The sequence below is a fragment of the Mytilus californianus genome, unplaced genomic scaffold (assembly GCF_021869535.1).
Source record: "Mytilus californianus isolate M0D057914Y unplaced genomic scaffold, xbMytCali1.0.p SCAF_2, whole genome shotgun sequence".
In the NCBI taxonomy this organism is placed as follows: Eukaryota; Metazoa; Mollusca; class Bivalvia; order Mytilida; family Mytilidae; genus Mytilus; species Mytilus californianus.
Window position 1 is genome coordinate 40,953,211 of NW_026262668.1, and position 24,638 is coordinate 40,977,848.

Here is a 24,638-nt window from a genome sequence, read left to right on the forward strand (position 1 = left end):
AGTTTTGACGTTTTGACAGTTTGGACAATTGGTAGAGCTCAACATTCTGAACATTTATGCCCTTGTCAGATTTTCTATATTTATAACGGTTTTCAAAATAATACACAAAACTTGCATTTTACCCCTATGTTCTATTTTTAGCCATGTCAGCCATCTTGGTTGGCAGGCGGGGTCATCAGACACTTTTTTTAAACTAGATACCCCAATTATGATTGTGGCCAAGTTTGGTTAAATTCATAAAGTAGTTTCAGAGGAGAAGATTTTTGTAAAAGTTAAAAATAGCTTCAGGTAACTATTAAAAATTTCATAACAACAGAACTCATCCTTTGATAAACAGAGCAGAATGTAAACAGTGTAACTTAGACAAATAGTAGTCCTGCTTGTGCAATCTGTTTGCCTTTCAGTACCATGAGGTAAGTCTGTATATAAATTGTGTACAAGTTGTAATTTTGTACAAATAATCATTATTTTGATACCTGCCTTCTTTCACTGGGTGATTCAATAATCAACATCTTGAACAATTCAGTCAAAAATTAATATTGGTAGAAATCTATTATATAGATTTTGCTCATTCATGATTTTAAATCCACAAAATATAATTTCCTTGTAAAAAATCAATGTTATAGACATGTACATATATATGTCTATAAGGTGTGTATCATGACAATTAGTGATAACAAATGGATAGGCTAAAATCAAAGACATTGTGATTGTTTTATTCAATAATTATGTTAAGAGGTTTGAACAAATGTTGATAACTGATCGTAACTTGCACACAACCTATATCAGCTGTAACAATATCATTTACATTTATAGTAAAAAGGAACAGGAAATAAAGCAATGATTGTTTTACATATATTTCATCCAATTTAAACAATAATAATTACATGTACTAGTATACAAACAGAACAAACGCACTAAGCACCACAATAACATTAACAAACAATGTGCTCAAAAATACAATTAAACTGTGCTTTAATCATTATGAAAATAGAGTAAATATACAAATATCATAGAGTATTATAAAACTAAGTGTTCAAGAGACATTGTAAAAGGCAGCTAATCCAGTAGTTCTAAATACCTGCAAGAAATGATGAAGGGAATGCTTCCAAATATGCTTAAGGTATTACATTTAATATTATTTCATAATGTGTTCTTTTAATTATTGATTAATCATTATTCAAAGCTTCTTACAGTTTTATATGTCGTAGTCCTGTTATTCCAATCCATTAATCAAATAGCTAATAAGACCTAACTTTTGCATGATATCCTGTTTTTACCTATTTTAATGTTATGCCTATATCGATGTTAGGGACATTTGTAATGAACTCAGAAAGGCACTAAGAAAAAACCTCTTTGTGTTATATTGAGGTATACATGATTTTTTTTACAGAGACAAGTGCCTGTGTAAATTGCACTTTATTCAATACCTTAACTTATGCTGCATGAGATAATAAAATGCTAAAACTATTTGATTTCTTCGATGCTGACTATAATACAGTGAAATAATACTTGACATTTTATCAATGTAAACATTTTAAATACATCAATCTTACAATATAAAGCTTATTTTCATTTCTTGAACAAGACTGCATTGTGATTTCATAATCTCAAGCTATTTGACATCATAGTTTCTAATAATATTATAAATAGAATATTTTACCACAGATAAAATTGGTATCCAATTCATTTTCAATGCAGAAAAAAAGAACTACAAAAAATTATTTGAAAATAACACACGTCAAGATATTCAACAACAAAATACAATGAACAAATGCTGAAAAAATAATAATTTGTATGATTTTATCAAAATCCAAAAAAAATGTATTAAAAAAATCATAATTTTGTAAATGTTTAAAAAGTCTTAATACTTCTTATTGAACAGAATTTTGTAAAACTTCTTCCAACTTATTGAGCTTGTTATATGGGTTACATGGCGGTACTGTTGTCACCATCTTGGACATCTTAGATTCTTTCTTGAAATCGGAAGTGTTTGGGGAAATAGGTAAAGATCTGAAAAGAAAAAAAGTGTAGAAACGACCAAGTGCAAACAGTATACCGTAATGCTTAATATAGACACTTCACATGCAATAATCTATATTTTGAATCAGTAAAATATTTTATTCTCAGAGACCAAGGTTTACAAATATCACTATAACGTACATGTTTTACTGTTGATTGATAAAATAGGTGTTTCCCTCCACCTATTGCAGTTTATTCAAAGTTCTGACCCAATTGCAGTTTGTTTCATTAAATCAAACTATTCAACTGGTCAGAAATTTTAAACAACTGCTGTTGAAAAACTATAGTCAAGTCATCAAAGTGCAAAGTGATAAAATAAAGCATGCTTACAATCCTTTAGCACTTGAGTTCCACTTAAAATTTCTATGCATATATATATATATATATATATATATATATATATTTGCGAAAGCAAATTTACAGATCAAACATTGTTGGGCTGATGTTTAGACGAGTTGTATATACAGAATGTACACAACCATGTATCACCATCACTGCTGGTGATCCGATGGATAAATCTGTTGTAGAGTTGTCACTGGTTCAGACGTACTTATAAATATAATTATTTCTGTGACTGTATCTTGCATTAATTTGTAGGATCCTTTACAATAGATATATCAGCTGATATGTAACAATTCCATCTTCATGCCTTATATATCATGTACTGTATTACGACGCTAGATTAAAACTGACGAGGAAAGGTAACACCCGGCCACCGAAAGCTTTATTATTGTGAAGCCTAGGTGGTCGAGTGGTCTAGCGCGTCGGATACAGCGCAGGCGATTTGGTGTCACGATATCCCGGCGAGGGAAGAACAAAAAATTTGCGAAAGCAAATTTACAGATCTAACATTGTTGGGCTGATGTTTAGACGAGTTGTATATATATATATATTCAAGAGTCTATCCTAAATTGAGGTAAATTATATGGCCTTCCAAATACCGTTTCGATCCCTAACATCACTGAAGAGACATTTATTGTCGAAATCCGGATATGGTGTACAAATTTTTGCACCTCATGTTTGTGGTATACCATCTTTCCCACAAGTTTATTGTTTTCTGTTTGGTATTAAATTAATATTAAGATCCATTTTTTTAGATCTGGTGATCAATTTATTTGGCAATCGCCAATGGCAGTCAGCAGGGTTTAAGAACATCAGTTGTTCGACCTGTTAGTCAAATGCGTTTTGTTAAAATAGACTTTTTCACTTTTTTTTATCTTTTGGAAATTGTTGTTTGTGCTGTATTTAGACCCCTCTACCAAGAAATTTGTTTTACATGGACACGTATAAAAATTGCGGTTTTTATCCAACGCAATCATAGGTTTGAACGTTGTTTTCAATTTAGACTTGTTGTATATATATATATATATATATTGGACTGTCTTATTTTCTTTACATGTCACTGAGTATTTTAGATTTTGATTTAATAACAGCTTTGTAGCATGTATTTTGAAACATTTTAGAAAGGATAATTGAAAAACATAAATTGGACATTTTAAAAAACTTAAATACTAGCATGACGTTTTAAATGACTTATTATAATAAAAATACTTAAAAGAAATTTAAGTAATCCTTTCATAGTAACCATGAAGTGGTTCAATTTCTTTTATGATTGTAAGTATACTTAATTTTATCACTTTGCACTTGGATGATTTGACTATGGTTCTTCTACAAAAATAAACACTCATTACCAAGTCACAGTAAAATGGAAACAATAAAGAGAGCATTACTGAAATAGCTTTTAATGTATTCTCTATAAACAAGTTATACACGTGTTATACTGTCAATTAGCAACACAAAAACATCTATATCGCTTCCGAAAACCTAAAAAATTCAAAAGCATAATTTACCAACATTTGGGAAAACACAATCACAATATCAAATTTATAAAATTCCAACCACTCGAAACGATCCAGAAACAACAAAGGCAAATTTTTAAATAATTTGAAGGTTCCGTAAAATTTTCGAACTGTCTTGGATTAAACGACTGCAGACAGCATATATCCCCTTGGTCTAAATGACAATATAATTGGACAAGCTAGGGAACATATCTAAAACGGAAAAATCATAAGCGAGGATGACAAATGCAACTATGCATGGTACCTATAGGACACAGAGGCATGATGATTAATTTATTGTGGAAGGAAGAGAAGCGACACACAAAATGAGGTCTTCTCATTTAAATGTATAGAAGATGGTATATTATATCGAAATAGTTCCGTTTGTTTTAACATACAATCCCGCCTTTACTAACCTTTCACGTTTGATCCGTGCCAATTGGCAGATTATTGCCAAACACCCAAAATTATCCAAGATCTTTCCCAAACCTCCTGTCTTAGCTTTTCGGAGACCAGCAAGTCTGAAAGACTTATTTGTGAGAGCTGATGTCTCCTCTTCAGTTTCGATGTGGCATGCAGTATGTTGGCGAGACAGAACAGCCATTCAACAAACGCATGAATGGTCATCGAAGTGACTATACTTGCAAGCCCGACCTCCCCGTAAGTCGTCATTTGAGATCACCTGGGCACGCCCAAGCTGATCTCAAAAACCTTACCATCACTATCATAGACCACAACGAGAGTTGGTCAAGGGCCGACAGACTTGCTCGGGAAAGTTTTTGGATACGAAAGTTAACGACAGTTTCCCCAGAGGGCATTAATGAAAAAACATAGAATGAGTCCCTACCATCACTTGTTTCCCGTAACTCAGGCTTCAGTACAGGACTCTTAACAGTTTTAGGAAATTTATTTCTCCTCCCAAACATCAATATTGAAAACAATTTACTAGCGTATTGATTCGTGATAATTTGTATAACGATCAAGATTATAATTTCAGTTGGACTACCACATGTCAAGATAAGAATCATTTTACATCTTACTGATGAAGGATATTATTTATCCAAAATATTTAACATTTGTTCATGATTTTATTTTTTTTGGTGATGTTGTACCCTTTTAGACTTGCTTATTATATATATATATATATATATATATATATATATATACAAGTCTAAATTGAAAACAACGTTCTATCCTATGATTGCGTTGGATAAAAACCGCAATTTTTATACGTGTGCATGCAAAACAAATTTCTTGGTAGAGGGGTCTAAATACAGCACAAACAACATTTTCCAAAAGACCAAATGAGTGAAAAAGTATATTTTAACAAAACGCATTTGACTAGCAGGTCGTATTATATATATATATATATATATATATAAGTCTAGAGATTTGCACAACGATACTAATATAAGATGGTATTATACGAAGATGTTGTTAATAAATCGTGTTGACAAATATTTCGGCTTAACAAATAGCCTTCTTCGGTGTCAATTATTTTAATACCTGTATTTTGGCATTGCACAAGGTCACGTTTTTCTCTGACTATGAATGACGTCTTTACACTAAATCCATTGGATGTTGGATGTGTGCTGATTGATATTTTAGTCTTAGATACATGATTTTTTTATCAGTTGTTATTGGCTTTGAACTAGCTGTCAGTAACTGCGAGTACTCTCAGATATGTACTTAGTGTCTTTTTTTGTTGTAGGGATGCATAAATACCTTGCCACTTCCAGTCTGTGTTTTTTGTTACTTGTTTTTTCTGAATTGTATCGATCTGATGAGTTAAGCCCTTGTTAACTGATTTTTATAGTTTATTAATTGTTCCTATGTTGTACTGTTACACCACTGTCCCAGGTTAGGGGAGGGTTGGGCACCCGCTTACATATTTAACCCTGCCACATTCTGTATGTGCCTGTCCCAAGTCAGATGCCTATAATTCAGTGGTTGTCGGTTGTTGCTGAATAGCATATTTGTATTTCGTTCATTGTTTTTTACATAAATCAGGCCGTACGTTTTCTCGTTTGAATTGTTTTACATTTGTCATTTCGCAGCCTTTTATAGATGACTATACGGTATGGGTTTTGTTTATTGTTGAAGGCCGAACAGTGACCTATAATTGTTAACTTAAATGTCATTTGGTCTCTGGTGGAGAGTTGTCTCATTGGCAATTTTACCACACATGTTCTTATTTTTATATGTAGTCTAGCTTTGTTAGAGAAATTAATGTCAAAGACAATTAAAGAGAAAACATTTGCAATCACAGCAAAAGGTAATCAATAAATAGGTGGTAAACTTATTAAGGACAATTATAACTAAAATCTTAGCAGATTAAAATTACTTCATCCTTTTCCTATCAGTTACTGTATAGCCGTAGTTGAGACCAAAGTAATTCCCACTTATCTATGTAGCAGTTGTACCTGACAAAAGAGCTATTGTACCTATTAATGGTCCATGCTACAGCTCTGACTTATTTTTCGATAAGATGAATGATGTTTAACATATACGATTAACAAATATAAAAACAGGCTTGATCAAAACATGTATTAAACATTTATTCTAGCTCAACAGAAAGACATATCATCTCAACCACACACATGACCAGGGATAGAACACATGACATACTGTTCTCAAGACCAGCACAATTCCTAAAGATCATATTTTTTTTTTAAAGATTTAGAAAATCAGAATTTTGATTGATCTGAATTTGATAATGTAAATGCAGCATATGACAATTTTAGTAAACGTTTCATTGAGCATGTTGAGGTAGCTGACAAGCACGCACCTTTGAAGGAAAGAAAAATATTTTCCAAATTAGGTACCATATATGAATGCAGAAGTGCCATTTATAGAAAAAAAATGATATATAATAAATTTCAAAAATTCAGTGGAAGTAGAACTGGCAAGCATATAGACGACAACGCAACTATGTTACAAAACTTAAAAATAAATCTATTAACCAATATTTTATAGAGAGGTGTGCTGGGGGCCCGAAATCTAAGGACTTCTGGCCAACAGTGAAACCTTTTCTTACAAATAAAGGTAATGTACACCAAAAGGAAACTGTCCTCTCAGAAAATAATGTTTTAATTACAAAACAAGAGGAGGTGTGTGAAATATTTAATAACTATTTTGTAAATGTTGCCAAGAATATTGGAAAACAATCAAATATAATAAAAAATGTCCTTAATTTATTCCAGATCTAGTTGTTATAAAAAACACATAATTTCAGGTATGTGAACACTGCTGAGGTACCTAGACCAAAAACCTCAAGTTATGGTAAAAGACCTTTTAGATTTGAGGCAGCACAAGTATGGAATTTCCTTCCCAATGAGGCCAGAACTATGACCTCTTTTGACCAATTTAGGAATTATATAAATTCCTGGTGTGGGGGTCAAAAATGCAATTGCAGTTCGTGCCGTTTCCGTCCAGTGCTGCCTCATAGCTGACATTTCTTTCTTTTTATTTTCTGGCCTTTTGCTCTTCTTTTTTATGCTTTATTATATATAGGTGATATTATATGCCAGTGCTTAATCTAATTATTTATTCATGTTTTTAGTTTGTTGGTATTTTATGATATTTCAGTGATTGCTGGATCCCCCATTCAATGCACATAGAGGTGTTTGCCGCATGAGCATTGACCCTGGAGGTTCAGAAATCAAAATTAATTTGCTTTCATTATATTTGCATGCTTTTTTATATTTACTTATTAGTATTTGCATGAAGCTGCATGATTTTTTTATATGATAGTCGGTTAATGAGCTCACCAGAGCTCATGTTTTCTCTGTTATTATGTACATATATGCCGACTTTAAATAAAGTTACTTACTTACTTACTTACTTATAATAGTACTGTTAAGGATAACGAGAACTGTAGACCAATGGATTTTCATTGACCCAAGGACTAGATGATGAGATAGACTTGTCACATTTTTCATGTCGAGGCCTTATTATTGCTGACTATACAATATGTTTTTTTTTCATTTTTGAAGGCCTTACAGTGACCTACAGTTGCTTATATTTCTTTGTCATTTGAACTCTGCATGTTGGATAGTTTTCTTATTGGCAATCATACCACATCTCCTTATATTTATATTGAAATTTTGTATGTTGGTTACAGTGCTTAGTGATTTAGTCGTTCTAACTTAAACAGTGCAAAATCCAGAGGGGTCACATACCTATGGACTGTAGCAGTTGTAGCAGATTGAGCAGGTTTTTCTCTCATTGAATGAGCTGGCGAGTACACACTCTGCCATAATGTACTACCCTGGTAACCAGGAATGTTTGGACGACTAAAATTTTAAGAAAGAAACATTTAATTGTAAGTTAATCTGAGCACATATTAAAAAAGGTAAATGAATTATAGAAAAGTGTTTGATGTATATAAGGAAGTACTATATACATGTAGTAAAATGACTTTGATCATTGCTTATTGGAGATTATAGTTGTATTGTTAGGCCCTTTCATCTTAAAAACAAAATATGTATATTTCTACTTATTATTCATAACGTTAATATTTGAACGCAATAAACAAAACTTTAGTCCGGGAGAACATGATTTATTTATAAGTTGTAATTGTCTTTGAACTAGCTCTCAGTAACTGTGAGTACTCTTATTTCAGTGCTTTATGTCTATTGTTTTATGTTAGTTGTTTTTGTTCCTCGTACCAATCTTTTGAGTTAATCAAGCCAATTGCAACTGATTTTTACAGTTTGTTTTTATGTTGAGCTGTTACACCACTGTCCCAGGTTAGGGAGAGGGCTGATCATTCACAAAGTCAGGAGTCTGTTGTTCAGTGGTTGTCGTTGGTTCAAGTCTGTCATTTGTTGTTTTTCGTTAAAAAAAAAAATGCTATAAATTAGGCCATTAGTTTTCTCGTTTGAATAGATACACATTTTTCATGTTAGGGCCTTTTATAGCCGACTATGGGTGTTTCTCGTTGTTAAAGGCCGTATGGTTACCTATAATTGCTTATATTTACTTTATTTGAACTCTGGTGGATAGTTATCTCATTGGCAATCATACCACATCTCCTTATTTTTATATAAACTTACTGGGCAGTCTCGCTGTATCTAGGAATGTTAACACGTTTGATAGTAAGTGGTTGGAATGGTTCCTGAGCATGATCTATTTCATCTAAATTTGTAGCACCTATACATCCGCTGAAATTTTACAACATAAATCATTTAAAGGTTTTTATTTACCAATGTAACTGCTGTCTATATCAGGTTTTGTAACATAATTTCAAAAATCCATAACTTGTGAATAAAAATTGTTTTAATGATACTAATTTAAACAGAACTAGTGAAAATTGAAACCTGTCTTTTCATATTTAGGGAGCTACCATTGGATTTTGATGGGGGGGCTAGGATGAAATTTGAAAAAAAGGCAGGACAGGAGTTTTGAGTAAAAAAAAAGGCAGGATGAGCAACTTGGCAAAAAAAAAAGGCAGGATGACAATTTATGTAAAAAAAGTCAGGATAAACTAATAAAAAAAAATGCAGGACCGAATAGAGTGAAAAATAAAAAGTCAGGACAGAGATTACAACTAAAAAATTCAAGTGTTAATATGGATTGGTTGTGCTGCACCATCCATAACTAAAATACACATGAAAACAAATTAATTGAGATTGTGTCCATGGGACACAGATGATGCACCCGCTTGCATATAACGTTATAAAGGGACATAACACAAGAACGGTACAAATGATGCCACCCAAATTCGATCTTGATCTGAGTTTTGTGATAATAAGCATGTTCTTGAGTTATGTCCCTTTATAACGTTTTATGCAAGCAGGTTTATCATCTGTGTCCCATGGACACAATCTCAATTAATTTGTTTTCATGTGTATAAGTTTCATAAAATTTGGTTGAGGCAAACTTAAGTTAGAGAACGGAAACGAAAAATCCAGCAATGTTTCCATTTGTAAAGCGGCATAACTCTAGAACAGTAAAAGTGACGCCACCCAAATTCGAACTTAATCTGTGTTTTGTGGTAATAAGCATTGTGTATAAGTTATATAACATTTGGTGGAGCCAAACTAAAGTTAGAGAACGAAAACCAATTTTGGGACGTACGTACGTACGTACGGACGGACAAGGGTAACACTTAATGCCCCCTCCGTTGAGGGCGGGGGCATAAAAAAACAATGGAATTCAAACGACTATATACAATGAAAGAAGACTAAAGCTTATGTACACAAACAGCATTCCCTAGCTTCCATTATGAAGGCTCTGATAGCAAGAACCGCAGGTAGCGTAAGTGTTTAGAAAAAAAAAACATGCAGGCAATCAAAAATTATCCTTAACAATAATAATGAAAGCAAAAACATAAGGATGAGAAAGTTGCTTCAATGACCTACCTGTAGTTTGGTATTTGTTGTGTGCGAGGATGTTCACTACAACTTGAAAAAAGAAACACAATTAATCATTTTAGTAAAACATATTGCTTTTCTCGGGTGGATATCAATATAAGGGAAATTCTTCGATATAAGAAATATAATAAATCAAAGTGCTGGATAGCACCCGTGGAAAGTTTGCAACGGTAGATGTGTATTATTTCAAATAGGTTGTAGATGTGTATTATTTCAAATAGGTTGTAGATGTGTATTATTTCATATAGGTTGTAGATGTGTATTATTTCAAATATGTATTTAATCACATGTTTTTTCCGAAACCATTGTCTCATCAGCAATTATCAAAAATCACTTTTTTTCATATGTTTGTCATGTAAAATTTTGATATTTTCTATTGCAACCTTAAACTGTAGATTTAAAATAATCAAATATACAGAAAGCTCTGTTAATTTCGTTCTGTGCCCATCCCATGTAAAGGGCCTATGATTTTAGTATTTTTTATTGATTTAGGTCCGTCATATTTGTTTTAAGTAAATTGTATTATTACTAATTAAGCAGTTAGTTTTCTTGTTTGAATTGTTCCACATTTTTAATATCAGGGCCTTTTATAGCTTACTATATGGTATGAGTTTTTCTCATTGTTGACGACCGTATGGTGACCTATAATTGTTTATACATGTATATCTTCCTCCTTTGAACTCTTTTGAATAGCTGGTTCATTCGCAAAAATTACCACATCTCTTAATTTAAATCAGACAGCAAACTTAAATCAATACAACTGTAATGAAAGTGAATTTATATGAAAGGCTTTAATCAACAATGGCAATATGTAGACAGAAATAAAAATTTAATATACACTAGATTCGTAGAGGTACTTTATTTTATAACCATGTAATACATTTTAGTTGCTGCTGTAACTGAATTCAGCATTGAGGCAATGACATTTTGAGATTTTTGGTTTTCAGCCATTCATTTGATATTATCTTTGCCTCTGTGTTGAATTGACACATTGTTAACAAGAAATAATTGTCAACAGGATGCTGTTACGAAGTCTCCAAAACAAAGCTCCCATAATTCGTCATTCCCATGGTCGCCTGACATTGGGCAAAGTCCAGTACAAATTGGTTTGGTCTAGTAAAGTGATATGCATAAGTGACGCCTAGGGATTGACCCTGTATGTCATTTAAATCTTCTTGAAATGACGAACAGGAATATATATGGTTTAGGGGTGGGGATCTCGACCGTTTACAAGTTCTCAAAAAGGGGGGGGGGGGTCCCCAGGGGACTCGCCCTTTAATTCATTTGATTTGTTTTTTTTGTCCCATACAAGAGTATATATGGTTTAGGGGTGGGGATCTCGACCGTTTACAAGTTCTCAAAAAGGGGGGGGGGGTCCCCAGGGGACTCGCCCTTTAATTGATTTGATTTGTTTTTTTTGTCCCATACAAGAGTATATATGGTTTAGGGGTGGGGATCTCGACCGTTTACAAGTTCTCAAAAAGGGGGGGGGGGGTCCCTAGGGGACTCGCCCTTTAATTCATTTGATTTGGTTTTTTTGTCCCATACAAGAGTATATATGGTTTAGGGGTGGGGATCTCGACCGTTTACAAGTTCTCAAACAGAAGGGGGTGGGTGTGACCCCGGGGACTCCTCCAATATTTCATTTGATTTGTTTTTATTGTCCCATACAAGAATATATATTTAGGGGTTTAGGGGTGGGGATCTCGACCGTTTACAAGATAAAAGCACATTCTCAAATTGAAGGCGGGTGGGGGTGACCCCCAGGGACTCACCCTATATTTTATTTGATTTGTTTTATTGTCCTGTGATCATTACTGGCGACCGTGTGTGTCTATCACTTACTGTTTTTAAGTTAAAGTCATTTGAAAATTTTAAAAATTAAATCCCATAGGGTTCTATAGTAATTATAGTCCGATTTTGTGAGGCCGATTATGTTATAGGCCGAGTTTGTTATGGGCCGAGATATGAGGATACTTTCGATACACTCGGGCTTTTACGTCTTTAATAAATATTTGTAAATATCGTAAATGGCGCCGGAAAATGTTCAGTCATGAAATATTTTAAACACGGTATTTATTTTCTCTTCAATCGGAGGACGACACCGGGATTATTGTATTCCCGTCGGGAGGTTCGCATATATGGATTAAACGCAAGTCTGGGGAATCCCGTAGAAAAACATACAGGTTACATAAACATACAAAATAGCTGACAGTTAAAAGTATGCATAGTTTATAGAGGTCACACCTAATACCATTTACAAACGTAAAAATTGAAGAAAAGATAACGATATTTTTAACAATAACAATTCTTTAATTTCATGAATAAATGTAAAAAAAAACAACACACACCTCGAAATAAATATTAGGCCCTCTTAATTTTCAATGAATTAAACGTAGAAACTGCTGCCTCGTGTTGATGTGTATTGATTTTATCTTCCGCGCAGGGCAGATCCGCGAAGTAGTGTTTGTGATACCCATTTTCAAAATGAAGTTGGATTCATTTGAATTGTCGGTGAACATTCGGTCCATTTTTATTCAAGCTGTAAGCTAATCAAAATAGAAGTAACTCAAAATTTCAAAAGCATCTTCCTATAAATTAGTATTCAAACACTAGCCCTACATTATCTAGGAGTCGAACACACATCCTATAGTAAGATAGTCTGTCCAACTTCCGGTTTGAGGCCGATGCCATAGGAAAGTTTATTGCTATAGCAAGCTATAGCAAACTTTCCAAAAATAAATAATGTTTGTAGTGATCTTTTTGTGCTAAGCATTTTCCTTACTGACTTGCATAGTTACAGTATAAGCAGCTGAGACAACAACTCACATACATAGCCAGTGTGGTTGATGTCAATATTTGACAAGTTCATCGGCCAAAATTCAACTTACAATTGTTTTGCTAAAATTATTTTGACCATGTACATGATTGGGTTCTCATTAAATCAAATATAAAATACTTACAAGACAATAGGCTGAGTCTTGTAATATCCGTTTCTTCTCTGGAACCAGTCCCAAGATCGACCAGTCCCCTATAACACAAAAAAATCTATCTTAATTCTATGTTAAGGTAGATTAAGGATTTGTACTATACAAATCCTTGGGTAGATCGGGTGTCTTCCTCCATCTTGGAGTGTAAAATAGCAGAACCAATCGGTCTAGATCTTTAATGAAATGTGGAAATTTCGAGACTTATCATATTAATACAGAAAATTATACGTTTTATCATATTAATTCAGAAAAAGGTTCTATTATAAAGGAATGTGTTAGGAATTTACCTATTTTATTACGAGTTCCGTTACCCAATTTTTCTTTTCCTTTTCTGAAATCATATTATAAGAGCAAATCTTCTCATATTTTTATCTAAAATTCTATCGTTTAGTTTTCTTTTTATTTCACAAAGTTGGGTTTTCTATACAAAATTGACAATTTTGCGCAACCTGTAGCGTGAAAAAAATGCCTGGCGACCTATACTTTTTATCTTATTTTTGAACAAAAAATCTTGAAATAGACTACTTTTTTGCAAATTATTAAAATATTCTATCGCTGTTAATTTAGACCCCCATTTACCTTACATAATACTACATACAAAAATTGTTTAATAATTTACTCTCTAACAGTCCAATAAACGTTGCCAGCAAATATCAATAATTAAATCTTCTGGGTAAATGTCCTCACATAAGTAATATTATTTTTACTTTATCAGTTGTAAAAAGTCGAACTTTAAGTATAACCAATTAGTCTATCTACAAACAGATTCTTGTTCCTGTACCACTGAGGAGTATGATAGTCGTCATTGAGTAAAGAACATATTCAGTTGTTCTACCATATGTTTCAATAAATACATGTATACTAAATACAAAATACTACCATTATGTCAAACTATGCAAACTTTATTCCAAATAAGATTCAAATCAAATTTGCTAAATTTTTATTGGTTTTGAATAAAGGTGCTGTTAATAATGCCGTGCTTTCTGAATTAGGTTTATTCCCACTTTCATTGTAAACCCTTAAAAATTCAATTAATTTCTAGCTTCATATTATTAATATGAATAGTGACAGTATGGTAAAGAAAGCATACAGTGAAAACTTAAACCTGTCTGATGGTTTTTGTAGTAAAATAAATGGTTTTCAGCATGTTTGAGAAAATAAAAATACCATGTCGAAGACAAAATTACTCTTTTCATTTCAAAAGAATTCATTTAATCCTGGAAACAAGCTCTTTTTTGTGACTCTAATAAAGATAGTCATCGTATCGTAAAGTTAAAAATAATTTCGAATTAGAAAAATATCTCCTACTGGACATCAAAAGTGTTATTTCTAAAATAATAAGAATTAGAATTAGTAATAACAAATTACTAATAGAAGTTGGTAGATATACTAGAACGCCTTTACAACAGAGAATTTGTCCACTCTGCAAGGATGGAATTGAAGATGAATTCCATTTCCTCATCAAATGTAATTATACTCTATATAAATAAAAATCTCCATAATTCTATTTTTACTGATGTAAGTAGGGAACCTTCATACAGTAGTGAATAAAATACTTGTGTGACACCCTACCTGCCATTCTTGAGCTGCGGGGTCGTATCGTTTCAAAGTCCATCTTTGGGAGATCATGTCTGGTCTATCTTCTAACGTAGAAACAGGATCCCATTGTTTTGGGGGAAGCATGTTATCCCAAGGAACTTCCTCGTATGATCTATAAAGGAGTAATCAATTACAAAGTCGAAAACTGCAATGAGTTTTATATTTTAACATATGCTATTGTGCAAACTAGTAAGTTCTATCCTCATTACTCAAGTATATGTAAGAGAATGATAATCCCTTTCTTAATGATTAAGTACGAGCGTTAGCGAGTACTTATCATGAATTAAGGGATTATCATTCTCTTACAAACTTAGAATATTGTAAAGTGCTCAAGGCTCAAATGACCTCTTGATTGGTTGTATTCAAGAATTAGTTACATTGTCAGTGTAATGTTTATAATTGTTGCATGACTTCATTTTTCAGCATTTCATTTCATGATGGGTTAGTTTTAATGATGTAAGGACTTTCTTATGATTTGGGAAATATTAAAAAAATGCGTTATAGACATTAGGTGACACAACAGAACAAAGAAAAGGTAGGAATTGTATATGTTTCCTGATTGTGAGTATGAATGTAAATGATGTAATATCTTAGGGCGGAATTATCCTTTTTTTATTTACAGTTTATATCAATAAATACGTTTGAGTTACAACTAATTTTATTTCACAGCCGGCGTTTTAAATCAAATATTATTTCATTATGTCAGGGAAATGTTCTAAAAAATGCCTTTAAAAGTTTTAAATATATTCAAAACTTAAATCATAATTTTTGTTTATTTTATCGGAATATTGGAAATAACTATTCTTCCAAACCGCTGGTCCAGTTATCAGTTTTGGAAGCTTAAGATTTATGTAATTTTTTATTTCAAAACTTTTTGTTCTTTTTTTGCATTGCTTTGATATTGTTTGTTTTTTTAGTAATTTGAAGTTATTAATATTTTCATAATAACATTAAAGGTACAAATGTTACTGCACCAGTAAACTTCAACTTATTTTGATTTTTTTGTTTGTTTCACAATTCAAATTTAGTCAGTTTCAATCACTGTGATTAATCCTTTCAATCTGATAAATGTGCTTCAGGGCAGTTATAACTCATTTATAGAAACTCTTTGTTTTGAACTGTAAATAGACCCAAATAATAGGATAATTATAGGTTAGATAAAACATGACCAAGTATTGTCTGACCAATTTAGAACATATCCACACCTTCGAGTGATATAACAAAATTAGCCTCTCCCATTGTAATACTTTAACCTGAATATGAGCTCACTTTAGACGTTAACATGGTTAGTAAAATGGATGTATATCATATTAAATGGTCATTCCAACAGATGGAATGAAATAGCAATGGGATAGTTTTGTGATTCAAAAATGAAGATTTCTTCTGCTTCAGGTATAGTTTAATACTTACATATCTAAAATTCCTTCATTTCAAAAAGGACGTAATTTTATATAAATCAGCTTTTCTAAAATTGTATAATTTATGAATAATAACAAAACTTCATCAATGATTTTCAAAATTACAATCGTTTCAACGTCAGATGCTTATTTTTTTTTATTTATGAATGTATTGTTTTTTTTATCAACAGATTAATCTACAATGGAAAGTCATTCATGTATAGCATTCTATAGTGCATGGAAAGCCATGTACTATGAAAATTCGAAGGGAAATAAATTATTTTCCATTGGACGAGACGGGTGAGTATGTTCTAATCCCTTAGTAAGAACATGATTTACATTCATTCTTCACAATTAAGAGACATCAAATCCTACAACTTCATTGGTCGAGAGCACTTTGCTATATTCTAGTTAGTAATTGTCGTATGTCATATTTTAATGTTTTTTTTTTATATTTGGAGTATTGGGTGACGATGGCATGACTCAATTAGTAGTTGTCGTATGTCATATTTTAATGTTTTTTTTTATATTTGGAGTATTGGGTGACGATGGCATGTCTTTGGTGTCTAATTTAAAAACAAGTTTTTTTAAGACTCGGGATGATTTAGAGATTGACACTTTGAATAGACATCTGACTATTGATGATGTCTAATGGTGACGACTGCGTGTAACTCTCTAGATATCTTTTGGTAATTTTTGTCGTTGGGTTGATGTCTTATTGATTTATACCTCACTGTGACATTTCTTAATGCATATTTTGCGAATTAACTAAACAACATCTATAAGTTCGGTCAACCTCTTGAGAATATGGATACGAATTATACGTCACGACTGGATAATATTAATTTAAATTCAATTGAGTATTTGAAACAAACATATTAATATATCATATCGACCTAATTTCTTTTAATTCTAATTCGCTTTTAAAAACTATATCATTTAATTTGGGAAATAATTTGAATTTTTCAAGATTAGAATATGTATACGTAAACTTAACTCATACATTAACATCTAATACAAAACGCATGATTTGTGATACGACATGTACAGACGGTCACAAATCATCATTACTTGGTTAAGAGGTTACTAGTTATTATATGATTTCTGGTATAAGGAAGACAGTATAATTTTGCAAAAAGGTAGAGTCGCCTATACATGCTATACGCCGATAATAAACTTACTTTTGTGTCGAACCACTGTACATATACTTTAGTGCTAAATGATCACGCCCCTCTTTACTTTGTTCTGATGGAGGTTTTGCAACAAATGCCGACTGAAAATATCAAAATGTAATGCAGACAAAGTTATGGATGTTAAACACGATTTATTCGCACTTAATGAATAAATATGCGCAATTCCATTGTTGTACCTGTAAGCTTGCGATCAGACATCAGAATTAGGTCTGATATACACTTCTAACAGGACATTCTTCATATCTTTCTATACAAGATGTCAATTATTATTTAATGCCAGAAGTATTTCATTATCATAAATATATAGCTTTAATGCATAATTCTATGTGCCAAATGTGTTGCACAAAAAGGGTACAGGACGTTTGCGCTTTTTTACCTGTAACACGATAAGACATTTGCATTCCATACGCGCTTTAAATTTTGATACGCCTGTATTTGTGCATTTTACCTATAGGCGTCTACCTGCAATTTTAATGAGTTGTAATCATAACATAAATAAATTCAACTTATATTTGTCGTTAGTATGATCACATTGACACAGTCTAAAGTTATAGAGACTAGTAAAGGAAAATGTGCATGTCACGATGGACTTTTATAATTGAACAACAGTCGGTTAATTACATTAAAATTCGTTAATTTTATTAACAGGCGCCTTATTCATCGGTATGATATTATATACAAAAATATCTTTCTTTGTACCATTAACATTTATAAGAAATAAAATCTTGAAATCTTGAGTCAAGAATTGAGAAAGAGAAACTAGATATTTATTTGAAATGTGGGCGAAATACGAGTCAGAACAGATTACAAGAGCTAATTTTATTCATTCTTTGGGCTTCAGATATCAGGCGAAAACTGATCTGTGATGACTATACGTGTCTTTTATGTCTTTAAAATGTTTACTTTTAACTATATCAATGTGCTATGATATGACTTTTAAACACGAATGTCCAATGGACATTCATGGGAAGCAAATATTGTAAAAGCGCAAATGTCCTATAAATTGGAGCGCAAATGTCCATAAAAAAGCGCAAATGTCCTATGAAAAAGCGCAAGTGTCCCGCGCCGAAAAAATGTGAATCGTGATGAACCCGTGCAAATTATGTTCACATGCATAAGGTGAGACAGTAAACATGGTAAAACAAAAAAAAAAATTATCTGGATGCTGATCAATCAGTATTAACTACTTCATTTGTCACCAATATGATATTTTCTCAATGTCTCAATATGAACGGTTTTTGTATATACATTTTAATTAGATAAAACACGTTATTACACATTTTTGTTCATCTTTAAGAGATCTGTGATATCTAGTTAATGTTTAAAATTATACAACTATATATGCATGATCAGCAACCGATAAAGGGGTGTTGTAAAACGTTATATATAGATTCTACCACTGCATCAAGTGTGATACGATATTTATCCACTCGAGACAGTTAAATTTTCAAATTTAAAACGCGAGGCTCGCCGAGCGTTTTAAATATTTAAAATTTAACTGTCGAGAGTGGATAAATATCGTATTACACGAGATTTGGTGGTGGAATCTGTTTCTCTAATGATTTTCAAACAATACGCAGGCAAATTTATTCCGTCTTTTCGAATGATCTGCAAAAAGATGTGTTCTTTCTATGTGACGTCATCAGGCATGGTCGCCTTTTTTCATGCCGTCACAATAGGAAATTCAGAGGAAAGCAAGAAAACTCGACGTCATAATCGGATTTTAACCAATGAATAACTGAGATCAAATGAACCACACGTTGATTAATACTCATTCTCTGTAACCACTTAAACTTTTTCAGCACACATAGTCACCGATCTTTCTGAAAATTGGCTGATATGTAGATCCTATTAGCCTAGTCAGAAAAATAATGCCAACCGATATATATATTGCAATTGGTTGGTTACCATGGTAACAGCGGAGAAAGTTGGGATTTTTGAGAAAAATACAATATTTGGTGTAGTGCTGTGAAATTATGCGGCTACATCTATTAAAAAGAAACACAAAAACTATTAATTTCATTCTTGTTTTTAACAAAAATCAAAAAAAGTTATGGGGAATCTACCTAGAAACATGTGAAATTAATTTTAAAAAATGATCATCGTGCAATATTCCTCACAATACGAATTATCTCCCTTTGGTGGGTTACACTAATGACTGGACCAAAACGAAAATGCTAATAACTTTTTTTATTTCTCAAAGGATTCATGTCAAATTTGAATTGTAATAAATTTAGACCATTTAATACATAAATATAAGAAAAAAAATATTGAAAACTTTTTTAAATCTTCATAAAACTTGACCTGACCAATGCTGACAATGATTGGACCAAATGAAAATGCTAATAACTGTTTTTATTTCTTAAAAGATTTATGTTAAATTTAAAATAATAATAAAATTTTATCATTTTATTTATAAATATGGAAAAAATTATTAAAAAATTCCGAAAAAGTGACCTTTCTAACGTTGACAATGACCTGACCAACAACAGCAATTACCTAACCGATGAAACTTTCTGTGTTATTTTATAAAAAAAAACAACAGGAAAAATATATGTTTTTGGGTAAAAAACTTGACCTGACCAACGTTGACTGTGTCCTGATTGTTGTACTACCTAATACTTATTTATATCTTATAGGATTTGCTTAAAATTTATTAAAAAAACAACATTAAGATTGAATGGTAAAGTCTTTATCAAATAATAAAAAAAACCTGGGGAAAACAGTTTAGGGTACTGTGACGAGCACGGGGTTATTTAAACTTTTTATAGTATTGGGTAGTGTATTGTATTTTACTGTGTTGTAAATTATGTCGTACATTACCGGTTATAATTTGACACATTTGATCACAAATATAAAGTAACACACAAAAGGTGTGAAGTAGGCCATAAATACATGTAAGTTGATAAATCCCATATAGTTTGTTTTTTAATATTTTCTTAACAGTAAATAATTATTTCCACGTCCTACTTAAGGCATGCCTGAGCCTTGTGCAGGATATCTTGGAAGTTTTAAATATTTTCATAACAAACAAATAAACATTTTGGGGACTACTTGAGGTATGCCCGAGCCCCTGTATGCACGATATCTTGGCAGTTTAAAATATTTTCATAAAATATAAGTGAAAATATATATTCGCGGACTTAACTTGAGGTATGCCAGAGCCTTGTCTTAGTTTAAATATTCCCGAAAGTCAATACATTTATCGTTTGCTAATATGTTTGAAAATCATTTTATATTTTCTTATTTGATAAAATTAATGGTTCAATCTAAGTGTTTCTATAAATTTGATGCAAAGCCTATTACATATAAATAGGTATAAAGTCATTTTTCCTGGTCATGATAACGGTCAGAATGTAGGACAGAAAGTCACAGATAAAAAGTCACGGACAAAAAGTCACATGTATAATATGTTATAAACATTGAGTCCTGTTCAAAGTAAAATCTAAACTTTTTTTGTTAAAAGATAATATTAATGTTTCAATCTAAGTGTTTCTATAAATTTGATGCAAAGCCTTTTACATATAAAAAATAGGTATATAGTCATTTTTCTTGGTCATGATAACTGTCAGAATGTAGGACAGAAAGTCACAGACAAAAAGTCACGGACAAAAAGTCACATGTACAATATTTTATAAACATTGAGTCCTGTTTCATAGTAAAATCTAATTTTTTTGTTAAAAGAAAGACAATATACTAATTTTGAGAAACATCTTTCTGTAATGGGCTTTCATTGAAAATCAAATTATATGTAAATGTATATAATTCTTTTAACGTTACCCTGTGTAAAGTTATCATACTGTCAATATTTTTTAATTTGCTGCTAAAAATCCATAAAGATAATCGTTATTTTCTCAAATTTCAATAATCCAATGCCTATTACTAATGTTAAGATAGTGCTTCCTTAGTCGGATCCAGGGGGCCCTGAGGGCCTACCCCCCTCCTTTCATTGGAAACATTTGGTTGATTACATATGGAATCACTGAAACATGTATGTAGCGGGCCCTCTCTTGAGACAGTCAGTGGGACCCCTTATATGAAAATTGTCTAGATGTTATATTTCCCCCCCGCTGCTCGTCGTAAGACCCGCAGCCGACTGCTGACAGATTTTCCGCGGGTCCTCGTAGGGAAATGGAACTTTTTGGAAAATCTCGAAAATTCCTCCAAGGCCAGAACGACAAACAAGAAATATGTCGGATGGATAGCAGGGACCATCGGGTCGACGGCCGACTGTACCCGCCCTAGCTGGTTATGCCACTCGTTTGCAAAAGAAAACTTGCGTTAATTCTTTTAGGGGCTCCCTAGTTGACCAGTTAAAATTTCTGTCCTTGTCTAATTGATCCCAATTTCCAGTGATATTTCATATTGTCCGCCTTCATCCAAGCCTACCCCTATTGCAGGACCTTTCTGAAATTGTTTTTTTTCAACTTCACCTCAAAAATGATCTTCTTCTAGATACTCATCATCCAATAATACAAATATTATTCAAAACGTATAGCTATACATGCTTTGCGATTTCAACATTGAGTTTTAAGAATGAATAAGAAAAATAAACAGCTCATAATGTAGGTATTTATTTCTTTATAGAAAGAAAGGTTAGATGGTCAATTATCATTTATTTAGAGGATCAACGTCCGACTCTTTTTGTTCTATTTTTTGTTGTGTTGAATTGTATCAAATTATTACCTTTAATTAATTTTTGGTCAGTAGACTAACACAGGGCCTACAATGTTCCTTTTAAATCAATTGATTTTGTTCTCTTCTGAAATATGCATGTCTTTTTTTTGAGATGTTTGACCCTTGACATAAAGCAAACCACAACTAATCGATCATTTCTTTTTTACAAAATCTTACCCCCCCCCCCCCCCCAAAAAAAAAAAACAAAACAAAACAAAACAACGATATTGATTTTTTTTCATTTGTGAAAAGTATTTTTTTCTGTGCCTCACACAAACAATTTTAAGCTTGGCCTTTCTTGAACTGTCAACTTTCTAATTGTATCTTCTTAATATTATGTATAAATAGTTAGGAGCTAAAAGCTATAATTCCAAACAGTCAACACCAAGTGGCACTTTGATCTTTAATCTTCACTACAGCATTTGAATAATTATAGTTGATGGACTGACTTGTAAAAACCATCGTTCTTTGAAACTGCATTAAATTGAAAACTTACAGAAGAGAGTTTTTGTATGAGAGATTTAGTCTATTTTAAAGCGTTTACTAAGTTTATGCATATAATTTGTTGTTTCTATTGCAACACTATCACTAATAATGCCTGGAATATTATTAATATTTCTCAAATACAAGAAAACCTGCATAATGTAAGCAAAATTGTATACATTCATTGCTATATGTATCGAAGTTCATTAAAACGAATTTGTAAAAATCAGCACTCATCAGTAATTTTGAAAATGGACTGCTTGTTTCCATGGCAACGAATTCAATGGCAAATATTGCACAATTGAATATATATAATTTTTAAATGATTTTATTTGTTTTTTCTAGATTGAGTAATTGTTTTTCTTGTATATTTTTAATGATCACGAAAACAGACTGAAATTTCTTCATAATCAGCACTTTTATCCAGATTAGAGAAATTGTGTTTGTCTCCTTCAAGTGGTAACACCATTATCGATATACTATACTAGCAAAATTATTTATATATACACATTTGTGTATACAATGAAACTTGATAAGTGTTTTGGTTTTCCTACTTTTGTGCACATTTAAGAAACTAACTGAAACTTTTTCAAAATTGTTTTAAACTTGTGTATCATCATGAAATTGTTTCCATAGCAACACAGTTTAAACTATAATACTTTTATATATGAATATGTTTAAAATTTGAATGATTACAATAATTTCTACATATTGTATATTTATTTATTTTTTCTGACTGCAGAATTAGGTTTTAAAACATTTTTTTTCAAAATTTTTCAAATTTTTTTTTTCTGAAAAAATTCAAACTAAGCATTTTGTATCCATGGTAACAAAATAATGAGACATAATTCCCCATGACTTTTTCGCGTCATTAATAAGATAAGATTATGGTATTTATGAATTCATGGTTGACTTTTACTTCAAAAGGGTATTGTTTACCTAATGCAAACCACATAAAAAGGGGGTATATGTGGTTATGATTGAAAATTGATATGAAAATATCAGTTATTAAATTACATTAATAAAATGCATATATTTAATAAAACCATAAAAAAATATTCTGTCTCTTATTCATTTAATATGAAAAATTATGTTGAAAATAGCATTTTTCAGCTTAAATCATAGATATCCAGAACAGGTAAAACTGGTCATCGGTCGCCATGGCAATCGATATGCATAGCAACCAAAATTTTGTCATTTTTTGTTTGTTTCATCAAGACTAGTAAGTGTGTGAAGTTTGAAGAAAATCGATGACCATGTGTGCCACACTCCCTATGTAAGAGTTTAAATAGTTACAGAGAACCAGTATTAAATTTTTATACAATGGGTGCAGAAAGGGATAAATTGACGAAGAGTTAGAGAAAATGAATTATCTGGACTGCGCGTATTACATACTTACATTCACTGAGAAAAGGAGGCAACGATAACACGGTCAGAATATAGTTTAAATCATATGCATCTATATATTTGTTTATAAACCTGCCAAAAGTTCAAGATTAAATGTTCAGTTGCTATAAGAAAAATTCGTCAAGGGTTCTGCAGAACTGTCTTTCGCCATCGAATGTTAGTGTAAAAAGATTATGTTGACTAAAATTGAGAATTGAAATGGGGAATATGTCAAAGATACAACAACCCGACCAAAGAGCAGACACCAGCTGAAGGCCACCAATGGGTCGTCAACGCAGCGAGAAAATCCCGCACCCGGAGGTGGTCCTCAGCTGGCCCCTAAATAAAATTGTGTACAATAAAAAAGAAGATGTGGTATGATTGCCAATGAGACAACTCTCCACAAGAGACCAAATGACACAGAAATTAACAACTATAGGTCACCGTACGGTCTTCAACAATGAACAAAGCCCATACCGCACAGTCAGCTATAAAAGGCCCCGAAATGACAATGTAAAACAATTCAAACGAGAAAACTAACGGTCCTAATTTATGTACAAAAAATGAACGAAAAACAAATATGTAACACATAAACAAACCACAACCACTGAATTACAGGCTCCTGACTTGGGACAGGCACATACATACAGAATGTGGCGGGGTTAAACATGTTAGC

At 32.1% G+C, this 24,638-nt stretch overlaps 1 protein-coding gene across 2 annotated transcripts in view; it reads right to left on the reverse strand.

Annotated features, from left to right (window-relative positions):
- Positions 1–700: 700 nt before the first annotated feature.
- LOC127729842 (spermatogenesis-associated protein 48-like) overlaps positions 701–24,638 on the reverse strand; it is a 35,344-nt gene continuing 11,406 nt past the window's right edge. For both annotated transcript variants that reach the window (XM_052237761.1, XM_052237760.1), the window contains 7 exons: positions 17,405–17,496; positions 14,800–14,938; positions 13,201–13,268; positions 10,226–10,267; positions 8,918–9,025; positions 8,042–8,155; positions 701–2,013 (listed from right to left, as the gene is read on the reverse strand). In XM_052237761.1, the coding sequence (XP_052093721.1) occupies positions 1,875–2,013; positions 8,042–8,155; positions 8,918–9,025; positions 10,226–10,267; positions 13,201–13,268; positions 14,800–14,938; positions 17,405–17,496 (702 nt within the window). In that variant the 3' untranslated portion in view covers positions 701–1,874. The remainder of the gene's footprint in view (positions 2,014–8,041; positions 8,156–8,917; positions 9,026–10,225; positions 10,268–13,200; positions 13,269–14,799; positions 14,939–17,404; positions 17,497–24,638) is intronic.